This window comes from Ambystoma mexicanum, chromosome 4p (genome assembly GCF_040938575.1).
Source record: "Ambystoma mexicanum isolate Mex_15411 chromosome 4p, UKY_AmexF1_1, whole genome shotgun sequence".
NCBI lineage: Eukaryota > Metazoa > Chordata > Amphibia > Caudata > Ambystomatidae > Ambystoma > Ambystoma mexicanum.
The window spans coordinates 797,358,982-797,379,058 of NC_090927.1; the positions used below are offsets into that span (position 1 = coordinate 797,358,982).

At 47.2% G+C, this 20,077-nt stretch overlaps 1 protein-coding gene across 1 annotated transcript in view; it reads left to right on the forward strand.

Moving 5' to 3' along the window:
- NT5E (5'-nucleotidase ecto) overlaps positions 1 to 20,077 on the forward strand; it is a 1,024,615-nt gene that overhangs the window by 554,256 nt on the left and 450,282 nt on the right. The window contains exon 4 of the mRNA XM_069606337.1: positions 14,166 to 14,363. Within this exon, the coding sequence (XP_069462438.1) occupies positions 14,166 to 14,363 (198 nt within the window). The remainder of the gene's footprint in view (positions 1 to 14,165; positions 14,364 to 20,077) is intronic.

A 20,077-nucleotide genomic window follows, 5' to 3' on the forward strand; every position in this document is an offset into this window, starting at 1 on the left:
GGAGCCAATCCTTCCTTTACCCACTGCCATATTCTGCCCTTGCCTTTTCGCTCTTGCACCTCCTTCCGCTCCAGAAGCCGTCTCTTCGTATTTGAGTATAACTTTGATCCTGCTGAACTCACGGTCTTGGCAACACTCCGAACATAAAATTTACTTTCCCCAAATCAACTCTCCCCACCCTCGCCCCGCCTGGCATCCAATCCCGCTCCGAAACATAGCCCGTGGCAGAACCAAATCACCACCGGTCCTCCCAAACCTAGGACCAGCACATGATGCTCGTTTTCCTGAGCCCCACTCCTCTGCTTAAATTACACAAAACCTACTCCTCCATTCTCCCCTCTCTGTCATTCACTTGTAGCCCCATCTAGCCCCGATATGCGTTGTCTCATTTCTACTCATCAGTTATCTATTCTGCAGTGCTCCTGGTGGGGGGGGTATTATGTTTCTTGAATGTTCCCGATCTTCTTGAATGTTCCGGATCTTGGGGCCTTGCGTCTGTCCAGCAATGTATTTTGATCCATGGCTCTTCCCCCATACCATCCGGGTTTCGCTGTCGAGAATCAGTGGTGCCCATACGTTCTCCTGAGAGCTGCTGTATGTCGTCTTCAGTCACCAGTTTGTAGGAGTAGCCCTCTTGTTCGAGTGAGAAGGGGAACCCCCAACGATACCGGACACCCTTTTCGCTTAGCCATTTCATAAAATGGCCCCATTGCCATCTCCTAGCTAGCGTAAAGGCCGACAAGTACTGAAAGTTAGTTATTTTGGCGGAGCTGTAATCGAGGGGTCCCTCTTTCGGGGCTCTTTCCAAGATTTTTTTCAGCATAGTAGTAGAATTTCGCCAGGACAGTCCTTGGTGTGGGGGGGGGGGAGGGTCCTGGTGCCTCCTCCAGCCGTGTGGCCGTGATCAATGGTGGCCTCGTCAAGGACGTCGGATCCGAATAGAAGCTGTAAAATCTTCATTATGGAGCATCGCAAATCGCTCTTCGTTGCCCCCTCTTTTTCTGGAATCCCAAAGAAACCGAGGTTGTTCATCCGCTCCCTATTTTCCATATCATCCATCTTCAATTGGGTGTCCGCCTCCCTGCGCTCCAGATCTGTGATTCGCATGTCCACTTGTGACTCCATTGTGTCTTGGGATGTTTGGTTGTTCTTAATGCCCTGGACTCTTTCGTCCAGTGAGTCCATCCTTTGGTCTCTTTTGTCAAGAACTGTGCAGATCCCCTTGATTTCCTCCATCAGTACAATTATGTCTTTCCTGGTGGCAGCTGGGTCCTCAGCCATTTCTGCTCCATGGGAAGTGTCCGCAGGTGCTGTGCCGACTGGGGCGGCGGGTTGGAATCCAAATTTCTGCAAAGCAGGCTTCCCCGCCATAAGAGGTGTTCTCCTCTTCCCCTGGCGTCTAGTGGGTATGGCCTTCTCCCCTATTATTCCGCTCTCCTCTGTGTGAGGCCCCTTGCGCCCCTGATTCTGGCGCTGGACCGTTGGTCAGTGTCCAGATGGTTTGCCCTGTGGTAGTCCTCCTCCGTTGGGGGTCTTGGATTTATGGTCTCTCTCCCGCCACTGGCTCAGGGGGATCATCTCCCCTACTTCCCACCACACCGGTGCTCACTCCTCTCTGTCCGCTGATGTGTTGGGCGTTTTTCTCAGATTTTTTGGCTAGGCTGACACAGGCCCCTCCTCCAGTGGAGGGGGCCCTCACCCTGCCACTTCCTCCCCGCACTGGTGTCCCCAGGGCAAGGGGACTGTTCCCCCTATAGGGGGCTCCAGTCTAACCTGCCTGCCTCCCCTGGTTTCTCTTTCTCAGCGGGGCTTCACCGGCTCTTGAGGGTGGCTATGCTGTCTCCACTGGCTTCCCAGGGGTGTGGGGTCTCTTGTTTCCCACCCCTCCACACACCCCTAATTTCTTTCTCTGCTCGCCTCACCCTGCCCCTCGCAGGTAGAGGTGTTGTGTGGAGCTTGCCTGGCCCCAGGATTCCCATCTGGGTCCTCCAGATCTGCCTCAGCACTATTAGCTGCTTACCAGGCGCCCCCTGGTGGACAATGCAAAATAGACTTTTTAATCAAACAATAAAATGCATGCTACTAATTGGAAAACACTAAAAGAAACTTCCCTGTAAAAGAAACGCAGAATCGGGACCCCACCGCCGGAAGGCCCATCGTGCCGGGCTGTGGTTCAGTTCTAGAGCCAGTTTGCAACTTTGTTTATTATATCCTAAAGCCAATCACTACTTTCATTAGTCCACAATAACCAGATTGGGCATGATTTTGTTCATTAATAGCAACCTCCTATATTGCAGGCTCTTCGAGAGACTGGGGTACAAAGGATTTTTCCTTTAACAATATTGACAAGCTATTGAAGCCAACCTACTGTCCATCAGGTACTTAGCGAGGACCCCTCGCGACACGCATTTTCAGGTTAGTGAATCCATAGGATTGCTTTATACAACTCGGGCCACTTTGAAAAGCTTTTTTTTACTTTTTGTAACACATACATGATGTGTTATTCTCAGGGTTCACTGGTAAACAGTTTTGTCTCGAAGGCCAACAAGAACATCTAGCTCGCTGAAACGTCTCGTCATTCATCTCAGCAGAGGGAGGGCATACCCTACATGGATGTGCCCATAAGAGACGTCAACCCCTTGAGTGACCCTTGTTCAATTAGTTTTGTGGATTGGAATATTTGTAAAATTAATGTATTCATAAACATGAGTTAATTTGTGAATTGTACTTTATGGCTCATGGAAATAGTAAGTGAGCCCTCTGAGAAACCTGAAGGTGTGTCACCTGCTAGTCCACAGGGATCTGTCATCCAGGTGGCCAGGACATAGCCATCACTTTTGGATCCAGTTCCTGGGGGTGGACTGGTGCGGGAGGATCACCTGGATGAGGGGTCTTCAAGGAGTGGGAGTGGGACACCGAATGGTGAGACATGGTATCCCCTTCCCTGTAACACCTTTTCACTGGGTAGGGTACGTAGGAGCTCAACCCTCCCGCGCTGTCACGATGCCTGCCCCCAGACATCAGGAGAAGACCTTTCTGCCCAGAGTACGGGCATCCATTGGGACCTATAAGGCCCCAAAGGATTGCCTAAGGGATTCCTGGACTCAGTCCTGGTGCCGTTGGCGCCAGGCTCATATTACCTTTTTCAGGCAAGTCAGGTCATCAGGTGGAAAAACCATGTACAGGCCACCTTGGGCCCCTTGAAGGGATTACTTTATTCAAGGGACTATTTCCTTGGGTATGGTACTGGGACTACTTTACCTGGGAACTACTTCTGGGTGGCTATTTAAACCGCGCCCGGAGAACAGAACACGCTTTGCGTTTATTCTGCACTCCTGCAGCGTAACGCTCACCGTGCCTGCAGCTCCAGTATCCAGTCCTCGGCCACGCCCGTCTTGTTCTTCATGATCTGAACCTGCAAAGGAGAAAAGGAAAGCAGATTAGAACAAGAGCCTTACCATTCGCCTTCGCAATCATCCCGGAGTCGCCACACCTGCAAGAAAAGGAACTCCAATTACCGCGCTATACAGTCAGCATCAGCGCCGCAGAGTACTCACCGATGCTCCATTAATCCATGCGATCCATCGAGGGACGCTGACGAGATTGCCGCTCGGAGCATCCGCACCTGCAAAAGATAAAGTTTACAGGTGAGCTGCGCCTCGCTAAAGACATTCAACCTTGCATCGCAATACTTACCTGAGGCATATACTTGATCGAGGTCTCACGAGTCCCCATCATACGTCCCTCGCTCCAGGGAAGCGCTGCACCTGCAGAATAAAGAAGAGGACAATTGATTAATCACACGAATGAACAATATCGCTTGCTAAGACTTTTGCTTGGTGCAAATACTAAATCTTACCTTGGCACTACCTTGTTTCTTTCGGAGAAGAGACACCTGTCTTAGACAATTCTGCAAGAGGAAGAAACATAAAAAAAAGGTACAAGAGTGAACGATAAAACAACCTGAACTCTAAAGCATTGCATGCTACTTTGGATTGTCAAAAGACTTACCTCTGAGTCATTGTTGTCTGGAACTCTGCCATAAGATTAAGGGATCAGTGAAGTTAACTGGATTCCAAGTTCAGCGCAGCCCTGCATGCCGACGCAGGATGGAGAGCCCATCCTTCTTAACAATAAGGTGAGACATAATTAGGGGAACACAAGGTAGTTACGGAAGCAGAAGTTAAACCTCCTAGCAGTCGGCTAACTTACCATTTTACCACTCTAGGAAAATCCTCCTACGTGCCAGACAGATGAAATTAAGAGGGCAAGTGCAGTCGCTCATCACTACATTACGAGTCACATTGGTGGAGACCGTTGCAGTCCAGCTTCATTCGGCGCTCCTGTGGAACCCAGCTGAGCGTAACACACCCCCTTTCAAGACACAAACACTTTCTCACTGGCAGCTTGTTGTGAGAGAAAACAGACTAAAGCCTGAGCCATATACCTGACATGTTTCAGCACAATGGTCAGGCAGAGTCAGGCAGTTCACACACCTGACTTCCATTACACTTCCCAGCATGGATAAAAGGCGGAGCACGAAAGCACACTCTGAGCAAGGCCAACGCACACGAGGAAGCAGAAGTTCCAAGATGGCAGTTTAATACGAGGAGTAAGACAATAAGACTGGAGAGGTGTCATGATGCCTGCCCCCGAGAAGCCAGACCAGGCCCAGCAACCCCGGAAGCAGGCATCATGCCATTTGGAGCATGCCCAAAAACCCCAGTTAGGGGCTGTTTGGGTGCAGTCCTGGCGCGTATGGCGCCAGGCTCATAAGGATAAAGTCAGTCCTGGCGCCATGGGCGCCAGGCTCATTACAGAAAACCTACCTAATGCAGACCATGCTGCATACTTACCTGGTGCAGACCATGCTGCACGAAGCCACAAGCCAAATGGGGCTTAGGAGGGACTATTTTACCTGAGGGACTACTTTCTACTCGGGTGGAGGCTGTGGAAGAATACTTAACTGGGACTTCTTCCAAGGCTATTTAAACCACGCCCGGACAGCCGCACGTGCTTCGCGTTATTCTGCATTCAGCAGCGTAACGCTCACCGTGCCTTCAGCCACGCCCGCTTCAGTCCTGGACCACCTGGAAACGAAAAGAAAGAAGGAGAAGAGATTTAAACTTGAAACCTTACCTGAATTCTTGATCCATCGCACCGTTGATCTTGAAGAAGAAGTCATCGCACGCGCGCCGCCACGCAGCTCGCAGCGCCGCGCTGAACTCACCATCCAGTGCCGCTTTTCCTCACTCCATCGCGAACTCTGCACTTCCAGCCCGCTCTCCGATATCTAAGGGGACAAGAAAAGCCAGGTGAGCAAGGAATGCAAAAGGGCAATACAAGCTACCCCCAAAGATTTACCGGATTACCACAGGGGGGTACTCACCTCATCTCGGGTCGGCGCAGTTAACTCTGCATCACCGCCGCACCCTGGCCCCTAAAGGGAAACCACTGGACATTACAAGCTACCCCCCAAAGACTCACCTGATTTACCGTAGGGGGTTACTCACCTCATCTCGGGTCGGCGCAGTTAACTCTGCATCATCGCCGTACCCCGGCCCCTAAGGGGAAAACCACTATAGACTTACCTGACTCTCACCAACTGCCATTTGGACTCTTCGTGGTGGTTAAACCGGCAACCTACAAGGAATCGGAAAGAGTGAAGATCAGACATTTGAACTCTTACAAACTATTGGATTTTAGAGTCAATACTGGAACTCACCAATTCCTCCACGCCAGTAAAGTAACTGGTCGTCTATGCGCCCCTGCGCTCGATGCAGGATGGAGAGCTCATCTTGCCAAACCATCAGGTGAGATTAAGAGGGAACATCAGGAGTGGTCAGCGGGCAGACAACGGGAGTGGAAGGTGGGTTAATGCTCAAATTACGGGAGGTTAATCCCCTTTCTCCTTTGCAGAAAGATATTCATACGAGCCGACAAACGAAGTTAAGTGGGTCTGTCCAGTCAGTCATCTCGGCTCTACGTGCCACCAGGCCAGTCCAGATCGATGCCCCCGTGGGAATCAGGTGAGCGTAACAAGAGGGTTGCAAGGAGGGAAGTGCCCTTGACCTTTACAGAGAAAAAAACTTTACTTTCACAAGCTTTCGAGAAAAAGAAACAAAAGACCTGTAATTAAAGCTGAAGAACCCTGCATTGTGTGTCAGAGGTACCCGGAACTCTCCCGCTTAGATAGCCAAGGCGGGGGGGAGCGTTTGCTGCTGTGGTACTGTACTTGGCTCCCACAACAAAGCAGCGCCAGTAAAGACAGTACGGCCGATAATTCGGGGAGACTGATAGCAGACCGGTCTGTGTTAGAACCAAGGTTGCAAGTGGCAACATTGTAAGGAGAAATCTGAAGAGAACAGTCTGTGAAGCGTATGTGACGAGCAATTCGAATATTATTGAATAGCAAAGGAGTGACTGAACCTATGAAGCCAAGATAGGTACCGTATACAAAGTGGTCCGGCGCCACGTTGGTGCTCATTCGAAGGTCTCTGTTAGGTATCCAACTAAGAGGTGGCAAATGTAAAGGGAATTGTGAAATCAAAGTGGTCCTGCAACAGGTCAAGCTAAAACCTTTGCACATTCAAAAGTCTTCGATAGTTAATACAAACTGAAATTGGTCGGAACCTGGCTGAGGGAGATTAATTGTGTAAGAGGAAGGCCATGAGCCCAGCTGAGGGGGATCTGTGGTGAACCGTAAGTCACCCGAGAAAGAATATTCTGTACTGAAATTGGTCCGAGCCCGGCTGGGGGAAACTAATTGTGAGAGGAAGGATCTGAGCGCTGCTGAGGGGGATCTGGGGTGAACGGTGAGTGACCCGAAAAAGAATACCTGAGAACATTGGGGAAAGGGATCTGAGCCAGGAAGAGGGGGATCCAGGGTGACGAGTTAATCACCTGAATTGAGTACTTGTGAAAGGGAAAGGAACTTTGTTTGTTTTGGTACATCAGGCCTTCTCACAGAAGGCTGGTAACAGAACTGTATCATTGTGCCAAAGAAGCCAGAGAGTGTGCTATGCTTAAGTGAACCGCCTTGTCCTGTCCTGAAAATGTAGGGAAGGGAGGCCAATAACCTGAACATTCTGACATATCATTTTTGTGAACACTTCTTTCTTTTTTATAAACACTTCCCCACACTATTTGTATTTAGAGGAAAGGATTGGCAATAGTTTTTTTTTTCTTAGTATAGGCCCTTTTATTTCGACGAGACTCCACTAGGACTGTATTATTATTTGATGGTCATGGCTTTCTCCCATCTGTAGATTTAGGATTAGATGGGTGTTTATCACACCCTTTTCTCTCTGACGATAATTGGTGCTTTGTTGGCGTAGCAAAATGAGACCTTACATTTAGAACTGTCATTTTGAAGAAAACTGAAATGTGTACTTGTGTCACGGCACCTGAAGCATGATGTCCACATACAGAGAGTATTCGCACACCAATATGAATTGTGGATGTTGAACGTTTTATGAACAATTAAGATGTTCTTAAATTGCTACCTTAACCCTGGACTGAACTCTATGTATTTTTCTATAAACATAAACACTGAAATCCGTGCAAAAAGCACATTCAACATTTCTTCGCAATGCAAGACTGAAATTCCTGTGTGAGATGTGCTGAACAAAAGGCACTGGCCTGTGGAAAATAAAAATGGATATGTGCTGTAAGTTAATATCCATATGGTTGCACAGCTGCCTTTACATCATCAGTACTGTATCAATAAACAGTAGATAGCAGTGTGTCCTATTGAATAAAAATGTAAGGTTTTTGGAGTCTAAATTAGCTGTAGGAAGACATTGCTTATAAATGAAGTGGGTGAATGCACATTTGGTTAAGATATTTGTAATACACAAGGAGCTAATTTAAAGCTGCAATTAAGCCATTGCCTTTCAGAAGTATAAAATGCAAGCCCCAAAGAGAATACCAAGCAGGGTATGAGATGAGAAACCAATTGTTGGCCCAAAGCAAAAGGGGCTCCAGGAATTGCAAGTTTACAGAAAACCGGTGTGGGCAAGAGACAGAGGAATGCAGAAAAGTGTAACAAAGTGCATAGTGGCCATCCTGGCCACGGGACATTGTCAGAAGTGTACAACACTGGGGAACCAACTAAACAACACTGACAAACGGAAACGGTGGCAGTCAAGCAGGGGTATCGGTGGTTGCGTGACCTGTAATGGGTTGACCATGTGGTCCGATAACTGCGCCTTGATCAAGTGGCACATATGTGGAAAAGCCAGTGCAAGACTACCTAAAGAAGATTGTATTTTCCAACAACCTTTCATGTGATTTTGAAATCAAAACAGAACTGCCTATGTGAGTTTGTAAAAAGTATTGCTATCAAAGGAGCTGGGAAATGTCCTAGGGAACTGTTTTTTTTTAAAGCTGGAAGAATTGAACTCTCGGGGAAGGGAAGCCTGAGATTTTGTGAATTGCTTGAACTTGGGGGAGGGAAAGCTGATCATAAACCAAGAGCTGGAAGAAGCTCTGAACTTTCTTTTAATCGGTATTCATTTTAATACTGACATCCCTATACATTGTATACAGTTAGTTGTGAGGGCAAGTATAGGTTTTTGGACACAGACCGAAGTTTGATTTGGACTTCCTGACAAGACTATCCTTAGTTTTCGTTGGTAGGGAAATCCCTCCTTAGCGTAGGGCAAGTTAGACCTTATTCCACCCTGACTTTTACATGAATCTGTTCTCTGTCTTTACTTCATGATGTCATGACGCCAAGCTGGTGGGCCTACGGGCCATACCAACGATGTAGACTCCAAGCCGCGGCACATTGTGGTATACGGCAGCAGGGCTTTATTGCCTACGGAACGTGCATATTCTCAGGCAGAAACAGAGGGTCTAGCCGCTGCCTGGGCGTGTGAACACTTCCATCATTTTATCATAGAAAAAAGATTCACCCTGGTGACAGATCACCAGGTCCTGCCGTCGCTGATTGGGAATCCACAAACCAAGATGCCACCAAGGATCGAGAGGTGGGGCATCCGCCTACAACAAATACACCATTGTACACAGGCCAGGAGGGGACCAAAACTCAGCCAATTACCTCTAACGACACCACTACAAACAATAGAGGCGATGCCGAATGCATCCACTATGTCACGGCCAACACCCTGCCACTGGCGCTCACCCTGGAACCATTTACAAAAGCGTCAGATGAAGACCCATCAATAGTAATCACTGTAGAATTAACTAACAGTAATAAATGGAGAGACTATCCGAGGCAAATATCTATTAGTGATGATAGATGAATTATTGAGATTTCCAGTAGTAAAACACTCACTCAACAGCCTTTGCTCATGTGGCTGGTGGCATAGATAAAGTGCTTAGTGAATGGGACATCCCAAACACAACAAAAACAGACACCCGAATTGAAATTAATTCACGAAGTTTGCAAGGCACATGCGGTTTGTACACCGGAAGATAACTCCACTGCGGCCACGTGCTATTAGGATGGCTGAGAAATTCATGTCCTCAATTAAAAAGACGATCCGGAGAGCAATTCCTAAAGGAATATCGACCCAGAAGGCCCTCTGCAGAATGTTCAGGAATTACTGGAATACACCCCATGATGCAACAGGGAACACACCATCTGGGATCATGATGACTTATCAAGTAACCACACGGCTGATCAAAATGCTGACAGATAGAGGAGACAAGGATGAGAAGGTCAGAGAAAGGGATGCACAAGGCAAACGGCGAACAAAGAAAAAGACCAACCAGAGAAGCGGAGCAGAACCAAAATAATTCTGCATAGAAGTGGTGCTGGTAAGAGAATGGGCACAGAAGAAGACTGATTCAAAATACGCACCCACACTATTGGATGTAGGCAGAGTCAAAGTATCAATGATGACCGCCGGGTGTGGAGGTCAGGAAATGACGAGGATTGCCTCATACTTTAACCATGTGTTCAGAAAGGAGGAGGCAGAGGCGGAGGCCAAGCCAACAGCCAGGAAGATGAAGGGGATGATGCACCACAGCACAGGGACATCAGAAGAGAAGAGGAGACACAGTAGAGACCCCCATGAGGAAGGAAGGAGGCAGACCTCGGGCTAAGTTAAAGACCACTCAGTCTCTTAGAGGTAATCTGGAAAGTCCAAAGAACACATCTGAGGGGGTGATGTTACAGTGGGACCCTGGCCCTTAACAGGGCACGAGAAGGCATGGGTAGAAGGACCACGTGGGAAAGTCACTTGGGAAGGAAAAGGGAGGAGAGAGAATAGCAAAGGGGCCGAATTGGGAGGAAGGAGAACAGAGAAGGTGTTCAAATAAAGTGCTGCCATATTCCATACTTCACTGTGTGTGCCCCTCAGTTATTTACCATTCAAGGGTAACAAATAGTGAGTTATTATTGAATGCTTGCTGCTGTGGTGCTTGCTACTTCTTAGCAGCAGAGTTGTGATCACTCAATTTAATGTATTTACCTGGGTACAATACAAAATTCAAGGACATTTTAAGAGCTCTATCTGTTTTAAGAAAGGTTTCGAGCATTAAGTGTGATTGCCCTCAAAGCATAGGTTAATTGGCCTTCAAAACAGCCATCTTAAATGTCTGAGCATACCAATACTCGAGTGTCGGCAAGTCTCTTTTGCTAAAGCAGGCAAAATATGGGCAAACTAGATGGGCCTTCTGTTTATCCACTATACAGAATTTATCACACAGAGAAAAACCTATATGTCCCTCATTATAGCAGCCTTAACCTAGAAAGTGGTGATGTGCCGCCTATCTAAACGGTGGATGGAAAAAGGAAAAACTGGCGTAGATGGAGAATAACAATAGTGTGGCAGAGTTAAAATAAAAATAATCAAATGCTTACAATTAAAAGTAGTTACACACAGAGATGTATCTTACTTTATTAGCCTCATATGGATATAACCCAAGGGTATCACTACTCCAATGTAAAAAGCCGAAATCAAAATTATAATTGGGATCAGGTGGATGGCAAATTATGCCACCTAAAAAGGACAATCGGTTTCAGCGGTACATCTATGCTTTTGCTGCCTTCTTCAGAACCTAATAAAGTAAGATACCTCCACGTGCGCCCACTTGCATGCATTTGATATTTTTTTTTCTCCATCTGGGTCATTTTATTTTTTGTCTATCTACTGTTTAGTGTGATGAAGCTGATAGTCATCACTGATTCCCCGGCAGTGACCTCCTCCCATGTGGCCAGGGGAGGGAGCCGCTACCTGATCCTGACCCTGGGGGATGCTATATGAGGGAGGATCACATAGGGGGAGACAACCTCTGGGGAGATGTCATGGCTTCATTGGATGAGACATGGTATCGCCCATTTGCCCTAGAAGATAATCCTGCCATAACGAAGAACCTCATGGCCTATTGTCATACGTCCACTCCTCCCCTAGGGAAAGGAGGAAAAACCTTTCCCCAAATCTTAGACCACGCCTCCAACTTTGGTCTATATTGTGGAAATTACAAGACCACCTTCTCCAGTTGCGTTTTTCGATTATACAAAACTGCGTTACCATTTAGAACTATTGAAATGGATTATTCAAGCTTTGTAAATCGAATACCAACAATGGTCTTCGGGTCCCAGAAACACTCAAGGACTTGGACAAGGAAGAGAGAAAGAGCCATACAGAGCAGAAGAAGCTACAAGCCCAGCAAGCGGACTAGTTTTTTCCCCTCAAACACCTGTGCCTAGGAAATTTAAAGAACGGAAGCAAAAGGCTAGAGGTTGCTTTTGGCAAGAGAACGTTTCACCTCTCTGCGAGGCTCGGCAACCGAAAAGCAGAGATCGGTGTGGTGGAGCATGGACGACTCACCATACAGGAAGAAGGGAGACTATGCACGAGTGGGATGCGCTGGCAAAACACCAGGAGCCGGTGGAAGACTCCTGGGTGTTCGCCAACCGCAGGAAGACGTACCTTACTTACCGAAGCAATAAGCATGTGGAAGAGACAGCACAAGAGATGCGACAATGAAGAGAAAGCAGGCTCAAAGGGAAAGCAGATGGTGTTCCTTCACCGGTTGACCGCAAACGAGCCTGACGATGCCAACAAGAGCCGGTGAGTCAACCCAAAGACAGTGGGGGCACCTGGGTGTATCAGCGACCGCACCAAATACAAATAACATTTAATACAACAACACAAAGAGAGAAAGCGAAGAGACTAATTGCAAAAAGAGGAAGAGAATCAAAGCCATTACCAGTATGTGACTGCATGGAATGCAAATACATGGGAACATCGAATAACATATCAAGCGGATATATTATCCAACCAAGTAAATATACCACTGTGGAGATGGGTAGGAACCCCATTTGAATGGAAGAAGCCCTGGCAGGAAAATATACCAGGCAATTACAAGTGTGTGTATATAAGAAGCCCTGACAGGAGAGTAAACCCGGCATTCAGAAGTGTATAACTACAAAAGAATCTGGCAGGAGAGTATATCGGGCAATTGCAAGTGTGTGGGAACAAGAGGTTCTAAGTAAATAAATATCACAATTGTGTTTATCGGTTGAGGAAAAGTACAGTCCTAGCAAATAAAGACACCAGAAATTCAGAAAGAAATAGAATTACCAAGCTAAAGAGCTTTGTGTGCGACAGTGATATTGTGGGCCAAGAAAGACCCAAGGAACTGTTGTATGAAAAACGTTTGTGTTGAAGAGAAATCTAGAGGAAGGGGATCATCTTCTAAAGCAAATATCTTTTCTTTTATCTTTAAAGAATTTGTTTTGTTGAAGAGAAATCCAGGGGAAGGGAGCTCCCTCTGGAACAAGAACTCGTCACCCTTGAAGAACGTTTGTGTTGGAAGTATTTATTCTTATTTTATGCAAAAAGCTTCAAAGGTTAAAGACATTTCCCTTTTCACCTTTTTTTGTTTTTAGTTCAATTTGTAGTGTGAGGGTCAGAATAGAACTTCTGGACACAAGGACAGCTTTGATTCTGATATCCTGACAGACAGATTCTGCGTTTTGGTTTAGGTAGGGCAATTCCTCTTAGAGCAGGGTCAGAGAGGCATTTTTCCAACTCTTTTATTTTTAATTGTTCTGTAACCAAAAGCATGGCTAACTTGTCCGAGTTTCATTCCTGTCTCTTCACATTAAATAGGCAGCACATCACCACTTCCTAGGACACGGCTGCTATCATGAGGGACAGATTTCTCTGCCCCTTTTCTGTGTGTGATATGTTCTGGAGAGGAGTGAGCTTATTCTGTATAATGCTTTATAAATATTATGATTGGGTGTTCTGCCCGTGTTTTGTGTGATAATGTAATTTTGATGATGGGGAAAATCCTGTTAATCAATTGTTCTGGACCCCCTGTTATGTGGTCCTGCTGTTTATCTGCCATCAGCTGATAGAGTAGGGAATAGAGTTTCTACGGAATGCGTTGAATTCGGAGAAATTCAAAGCGTGGAAAATATAAGTAACATATTTGCAATCACAGGAAGTGTTTTTAAGTCTTCATTTTAATTCTCTCCTGATTTGGCATCTATTTTTAAAGATTGTTCAATCTGGGATCATTTAAAAGAACCCTTTCTATACCGAGTCAAACCTTTCGTGTACTTTTTTTGAGTATGTTTAGCCACCATGTCCTTGTAGGAAAGTGCTTATCTAATTTTCCCACACAAACTGCATGCTTCCGCTCCCTGTTGCAGCAGATAGCATTAAGCAGATCTTTTGAAAGAACACGGTTTGTTTCTTTCTTCCTTCCTGCTACCAACACCCATTTTCTGCATTATATTGTGCCAGCAAATATGCAGACACTATATAGCTCGAATTGACTCTGATGTCTTCAACCTTTGCCTCTCCAAAGGTTTTGGACTATAATTCCCATTGGCCCTAGAAAGCATAGTTAAAGGTGACGCTGGATGAGAGTCCTAGACCGGAACATCTGGAGAACCAAACGTTGCAGCTACATTAGCTAGATGAATACTAGAATCACTTATGTTTGTGGCCCAAAAAAAAATAACATCTATTGGACTAGGTAGTTCCCTACTGTTCTTGCTTCAATGTTACCCCTCTTAGTGATAGTAAATTAAAAGACCGATCAAATCTAACCTGAGCTCCCCACCCACCCACCCAAAAGTCAAGTATTCTCTGGTTGTGAAGATTTCAGAGTTCTGTGCTTTTATGGGTGGTAGTCTTTCTTTTTTTCTAAACTGTTTTTCTTTTCAATTTCAGGTTCCCCACCTTCCAATGAGGTCCCAGTAGGTCCGTATCCGTTTATGGTAGCGTCAGATGATGGACGTAACGTGCCTGTTGTACAGGCCTATGCTTTTGGAAAATATCTTGGATTTTTGGAAGTTGACTTTGACGATAATGGAAATGTACTTCAGTCCTCTGGCAACCCAATTCTTCTGGACCGCAGTGTTCCTGAAGGTGGGTAAAACAAGAACTTGCGATTTATGAATTGTACAGATGATCAAGCGTTTTGCTGCTGGAATCTTCGCAAACCCAATAGTAAGTGGTGTTACAAACTAAACTGATGATCTAAACCAAGATATTAACTTTAAGGGTTTTATTTCTAAGGTACAGAGGGCCAAAGTTGTCAAGTGATGTGGAATTTGAAAGACAGCAGCTGTTTTTCTCTGCCATGTTTTTTTGCTATTTTGAGTTCAGGTTGCATGATGCAGTGTACTCAGTCATTCAATGCCCCTTGGACTTGAGGTGCAACGAGGCACAATGCTTCTTTGTTCAATGTCTCTTGGTGCCTAGACTGTATTTATTCATCGATTCTTCATTTATAAGGTGCCTACTTCGAAACATTTGCTTCAAGGCTGGGACAGGGTGAGGATCTTGACCCGGTCAACAGGGGATGGGGACCCCTCTCAACTTGAGTAGGAGGCTTACCAGAGTTTTTTACCTGTGCCAGACCGGCCCCAGAGGGGGGGGGTGTGGGAGTTGGGGGTGCCCAAATCCCTGTCCCTTACGCTTGTGCCTGCTTGCATGAAGCAAGAACCACTTTTTCTTGCCTCATACCGGCACTGCACAATGCGGCCCAATTTATTTTCTGTCCCCTAGGACTTCAACATCCAGCATGCATAACGGTGAAAGAATAAGCAAACAACTTGCCTAGGAGAAAGATAGCGGGGAGCTGCCGTGCATCAGCACAACCTGTTAAGGAGCCCAGCAGTACAAAGCCACTTCACAAGACAGACCAGCACAACAAATATGAGTGGCACACTCATCAATCCAGCAATCTCTGCATGTTCAGCAAAACCCACAGAGACTATTATATATATTACTTGCTACAGATCCCCCGGCCAAAACGGCATCTTAAAAACACCAGACATACCCAACATGAACTGGAACAGTGACATAGTGGGCCGCAATTCGCTAGAGCCAGCAGACCAGTGTATGAGAGGGGTGTGGGGCGTAAAACCCCTTTCATGTGCACACCTCCCCTGGGAAAAGGAAAGACAATGGTTGGCCCAGGGTACCAGGTGAGGGAGTGAGTCAACTGAGTGTAGTGGGAGGATAAAAAGGGGGCACAGGAAACAGTAATGTGTGTGCTATTTGTCTATCACTTTTGAAGAAAAAAGTTTGAAAGAGCGTCCTGAATTGCAATTGTTTCCCTTCACGTCTCTGAGTAAATACCAAGTTGTTTCACAGTGTAACCAACCAGCTTCCAATGTCCTTCTGCCAAACTGTTTTTAATAAGACTGTTTATTGCCATAGACCTAGCAGATAATAGGTGTTTCTTTTATTTACTGTTACAGGTAATCTGGGCCAAAACACCAGAACACATATTCAAAACAGGTTTACAGTAAATTCTTGAGTCGACTGGAAACCAGTGGAAAGCGTTCAATGCAGGGCTAATATGATTCTTGGGTTTAAGTCCCAGAACAAGTCTAGCCACCTTGTTCTGACCGAGTTTGATTTGATGGATAGTGCTTTTCAGCAGGCCCAAGTAAAGGCTATTACAATTGTGTAAACAAGATAAGATCATAGCTATCATCACGTCCACTTGGGGACGTGTTCACAACAGGCAAGATACGTTTGAGTGTATGTATGCAGTCATTTACTTTCTTGTGGTGTGTGACCATGAACTTGTTGGGTAAAGGAAAACTGCCCATTGAAGATGAAATTAAGTCTTTGTTTTCCCCTGTCGCCACCAGAGGAGGGAGAGAGCTCCATCTTGGGAGGCCATGGGAATGGTAGCTATTTTTTAACCAAACACAGGCTGTTTGGTTAAAAGATATTTTTCTGATGTTTGTTAATCTGCTTAGAATCACATGCTGTGCATATAGTCCAACATCTAGTGGTAATCATGGAGTATTGCATCTTTCTTTCAAGGATCGAAAAGGGGACGTTGACATGGCCCTGCCTGTAACACTATCCATAACGTGACGTGTAGTGTAACCAAAATCCCTCACGCGCCGAGGTCCCTCAGATTGGGTTTTTCTGGCATTTGGTTGTGCAGTCGTCAACTTTTATCTTTGACAGCTGCTTTGTAGACCCCTACAACGAAGACATTGATGGCTTTTGGCGACTGGTGCACCAGTCGATGTTGTCGACCACGTGGCCTCGGTCTGCTGGCCAGGCCTGTACAGTAGGGAGAGTTGGGCCTAGGGGTTTGATTCTCTGAGAATGAATTTCCTTTTCCCCTCTCTTTCCCTTCCTGGTCTGGCTGCCGCCCTTTACCTCGACTAGGGAGAAGACTGCATTTAAATTTTGTCTGTCCTGTAACGGAAAATACCCTTGGCAAGACGCACATCTCAACTGCAACAAGTGTTTCCCTCGTAATCACGATGAGCGATCCTGCATGTCTTGCAAACTTTCTGTCCGAAGATGCTAAAGGATAGGCGGACGAAACGGTGGGCGGCCTACGCAATGCAGGGCGAGTGTGGTTCCCTCATAGGCACGGTCGCTGACGGCGAGGATTCTAGCGGCAGCCATGACTCTGGTGTGGAGGCTATAGACCTTTGCATGGAACCGTCCGGTTCCCAGTTGCCCGTCCCCAGCCCCGACAGGCATGCCGCTGGCACTGCTATGGGGAGATCACACCCCGGCGACAGGGGCACACACGCACCATCGAATGTGAAGCATTCAACCCCATGGTCTCCCTCAATGGGTACGTTGAGGAAGCATCAGACACCAAGAGGCCCGTCAAAGGTTCCGATGGTGCCTACCGATCCTCACAATCGGCCACCCTCCCAACATCTGCCGTCGCGGCATGCGTCCAGGCATTCTAGCCATAAGAGCGTCTCTTCAAAAAAACACACAGAAGCTGACGTGCCGTCTAAGAGCGTGTCAGCCACCAAGGTTTCGGCAGAGCCGAAAACCACGACGACGTCTGTAGGCACATCAAAATCTCTCTCTCATGCACCAGAGCTACACAAGAGTCTCACAAATATTGTTTCGGTGGCGAATAGGCCAAGAAGCACATCCTCTCATCGAGAGGAGTATTCAAAAGGGTCCCAACCCCTCTCTAAGACTGTCTGACAAATCTCTTCCTTCTAAGGACCCCTGTCCTCCTGGATAGCCTTCCCCCCCTGCTGAAGTAACCTATCAAAAGAAACAATAGAGGCACAAGCCTGATATATTGATTGTGCTACCACTGATGGTGTAAAAGGACTCGCCAGACATGTCGAGTTTCAACTGGACTGCACATACGACTGACACCTAACCAACCCCTCCTGCCTTCCAGAGAGCACAATAACAGGGTGGGCTGTTTTTTCATTTCTTTTCTCTGCTCTTCACTTCAGTGTACCATTTAGGCCTTGAAGATTGCAATTTGTGGGGGAGTTGAACATCCACATGGCTGAGCAAAACTACAAATCATGTACAGACAGGCACAGATAATGGGGTATCTGCAGGAGGGGATATGTAAGCTGTAATGTTTTTCAAATGCTTCATTTCATCTCTGCCTGAGGAAGTGTAGACTTTCCACGAAAGCTTGCAAATATGAAAAATAAATAACTTTGTTAGCCTAATCAAGGTATCGACTCGTTTTCTTATGGAGCAATATATATATATATATATATATATATATATATATTTCAACTGGATGTTCCTCCAACGTATTCCACCTCTTTCACATTTAATGTCCACAGCTGGGCTGCTTTGGATATTTTTCGGCAGAGGGCGTCCTGCGTCAGTGGGGTCGGGTCGATGTCCTTCGAAGGCCTCCGTCGAGTGTGACGTCATCGGATGTTATAAGTAGCACGCATGGCACCTATAGCCTCAGTTCTGTTTTTTCCGCAAACGTGTTTGCTTCAAGAACTCGGCGCGCCTTACGTTATCTACTTCGAGAATGTCTTCTACCCTGCCGATCCTGCGGTCTGCCTTCAAAAAGTGCATGGACTAGAAGTCCAAGATGTTCATCACGGAACCGCACCATATCTGCTTGTGGTGTCTGGGCGAGAACCACGACATGGACTACTGCTCGAAGTGCCAGTCGACTTCCAAGCCCTTGCGAGAGCGTAAGGGGAAGTTGCAGGTAGGTCGGGTATCCAAACCCCATACATCAAAAGAAAACTACTGGTCTTTCCACCGACAACTCGAGGGGTGACTCTTCCCGTCAGAGGGAGTCCAGGGAATCTCGGTCCTGGAGTGGTTCTCGCCACTCGTCCTCCTCGTCGAGGCACTCCCGGAAGTGGCGTCACCGGTCACCTTCCCCGTCTTCGTCGGATGATGGCTCCGCGAGGAAAGTTGCTTGCCCCACTAAATCCTCTACTCTGGAGGAGTGGGTGGCATTCAGGGAGAAAATGCTGGAGATTTTTCAATCTCAGGGCACTGTTCCGTCCGTGCCTTCGTTTAAAGCCGTCATGGAACGGTCTCGGTCCGACACTTGCACGCCTTTGGGCCCGGGCAGTCGGCGCAGTAAACATCGGGAACCGTTGAGGTCCCGTTCAGACAAGGCTCCGGTAGATTGCCAGGGATGTGCCCAATCCAGATCACGGTCTTCGTCCCCGGCGAAACAGGAGAAGTCTGGGAAGGTGTCGAGGAAGGCGTTGACACCGTCAGCGCCATGTCCATCGAGTGCAGCTGTCGGGGCCTTGCCCTCGGAGCCTTCAGCGCCCTTGTCGACGCCGTCTGCGCCCTCAATGCTATCGGGGCCTACAGGCCAAAATTTGCCGTTGGAGGCCTGTGTCTGTAGATACTCAGAGAAAGGCTCTATCTAAGACTCCGAGGCCTATTCTTGACTGCAGGTCTGCTCCTGTACCTAGGAAGGAGTTCTTGCATTCTCTGCGGAACATATATGAGGATGAGGCGAGGTCTGATGTGGAGTTGGAGCCTTTTGATATTCCTGGTGAAACTCCTGAAGCTCCTGACATGGTCTTTTCGGAGGACAGTCAGATGATGTTCTGCGTCAGTCTTTACATGATGCCAGTGGCCTTGACACTTCCCCTGAGATGGAGTTTGGTAGGCCAGAGCCTGGGGCTCATGCTGAATCCGGAGTACCTGGGGTGGTCCGGCACTCCAGTTGAATTTGATCAGGATGATCTGACGGACATTTTAGATCAGGGATCGTCCACTGACCTAGTGTTGCCTTTTCACATGACATTACAGAAAAGGGTGGCTGCTACTTGGAACACGCCAGAGTCGCTTCCGGTCATTGATTAAGAAATGCCACCCATCCAGTAGCGACCCCAGCAAACTATCCACACACCCCACTCCTGAGAATTTGGTGGTTCAGGCGGCCACGGGCACTTCGAGGCAGGTGGCGTACCCTACCATCCCTCCAGATAGGGACGACAAGCGCTTCGATGGATGGGCATGCAAGGTATTTTCGGCTGGGAGTATGGCGCTGAAATCGGCCAACTCCACCTGTGCCTTAGCAAATGATTTGTCCACTCTGTGGAACTCTCTCTCTCTGGTGGCTGAGGATATTCCCGAGGGGGAAGAAAGGTATGGGTTTCTTGCTATTGTGCAGAATGACACGGATGCCATGTGTGAATCCCTTCAGTCTGGGTTGGACATGGCTGATAGTGTTAGCCGGTCCATGGCTGCGATACGCAGGTTTGCGACGTGGTTGCGGAAGCCTTGAGAGGTTGCAGAACTCCAAGGCAGCTGCTAAATCTTTGGGCGCAGCTGTGCATTAACCTCAGTCTTTTTGTCATAGGGGACAGCAGTGGAGGGGTGGTTCC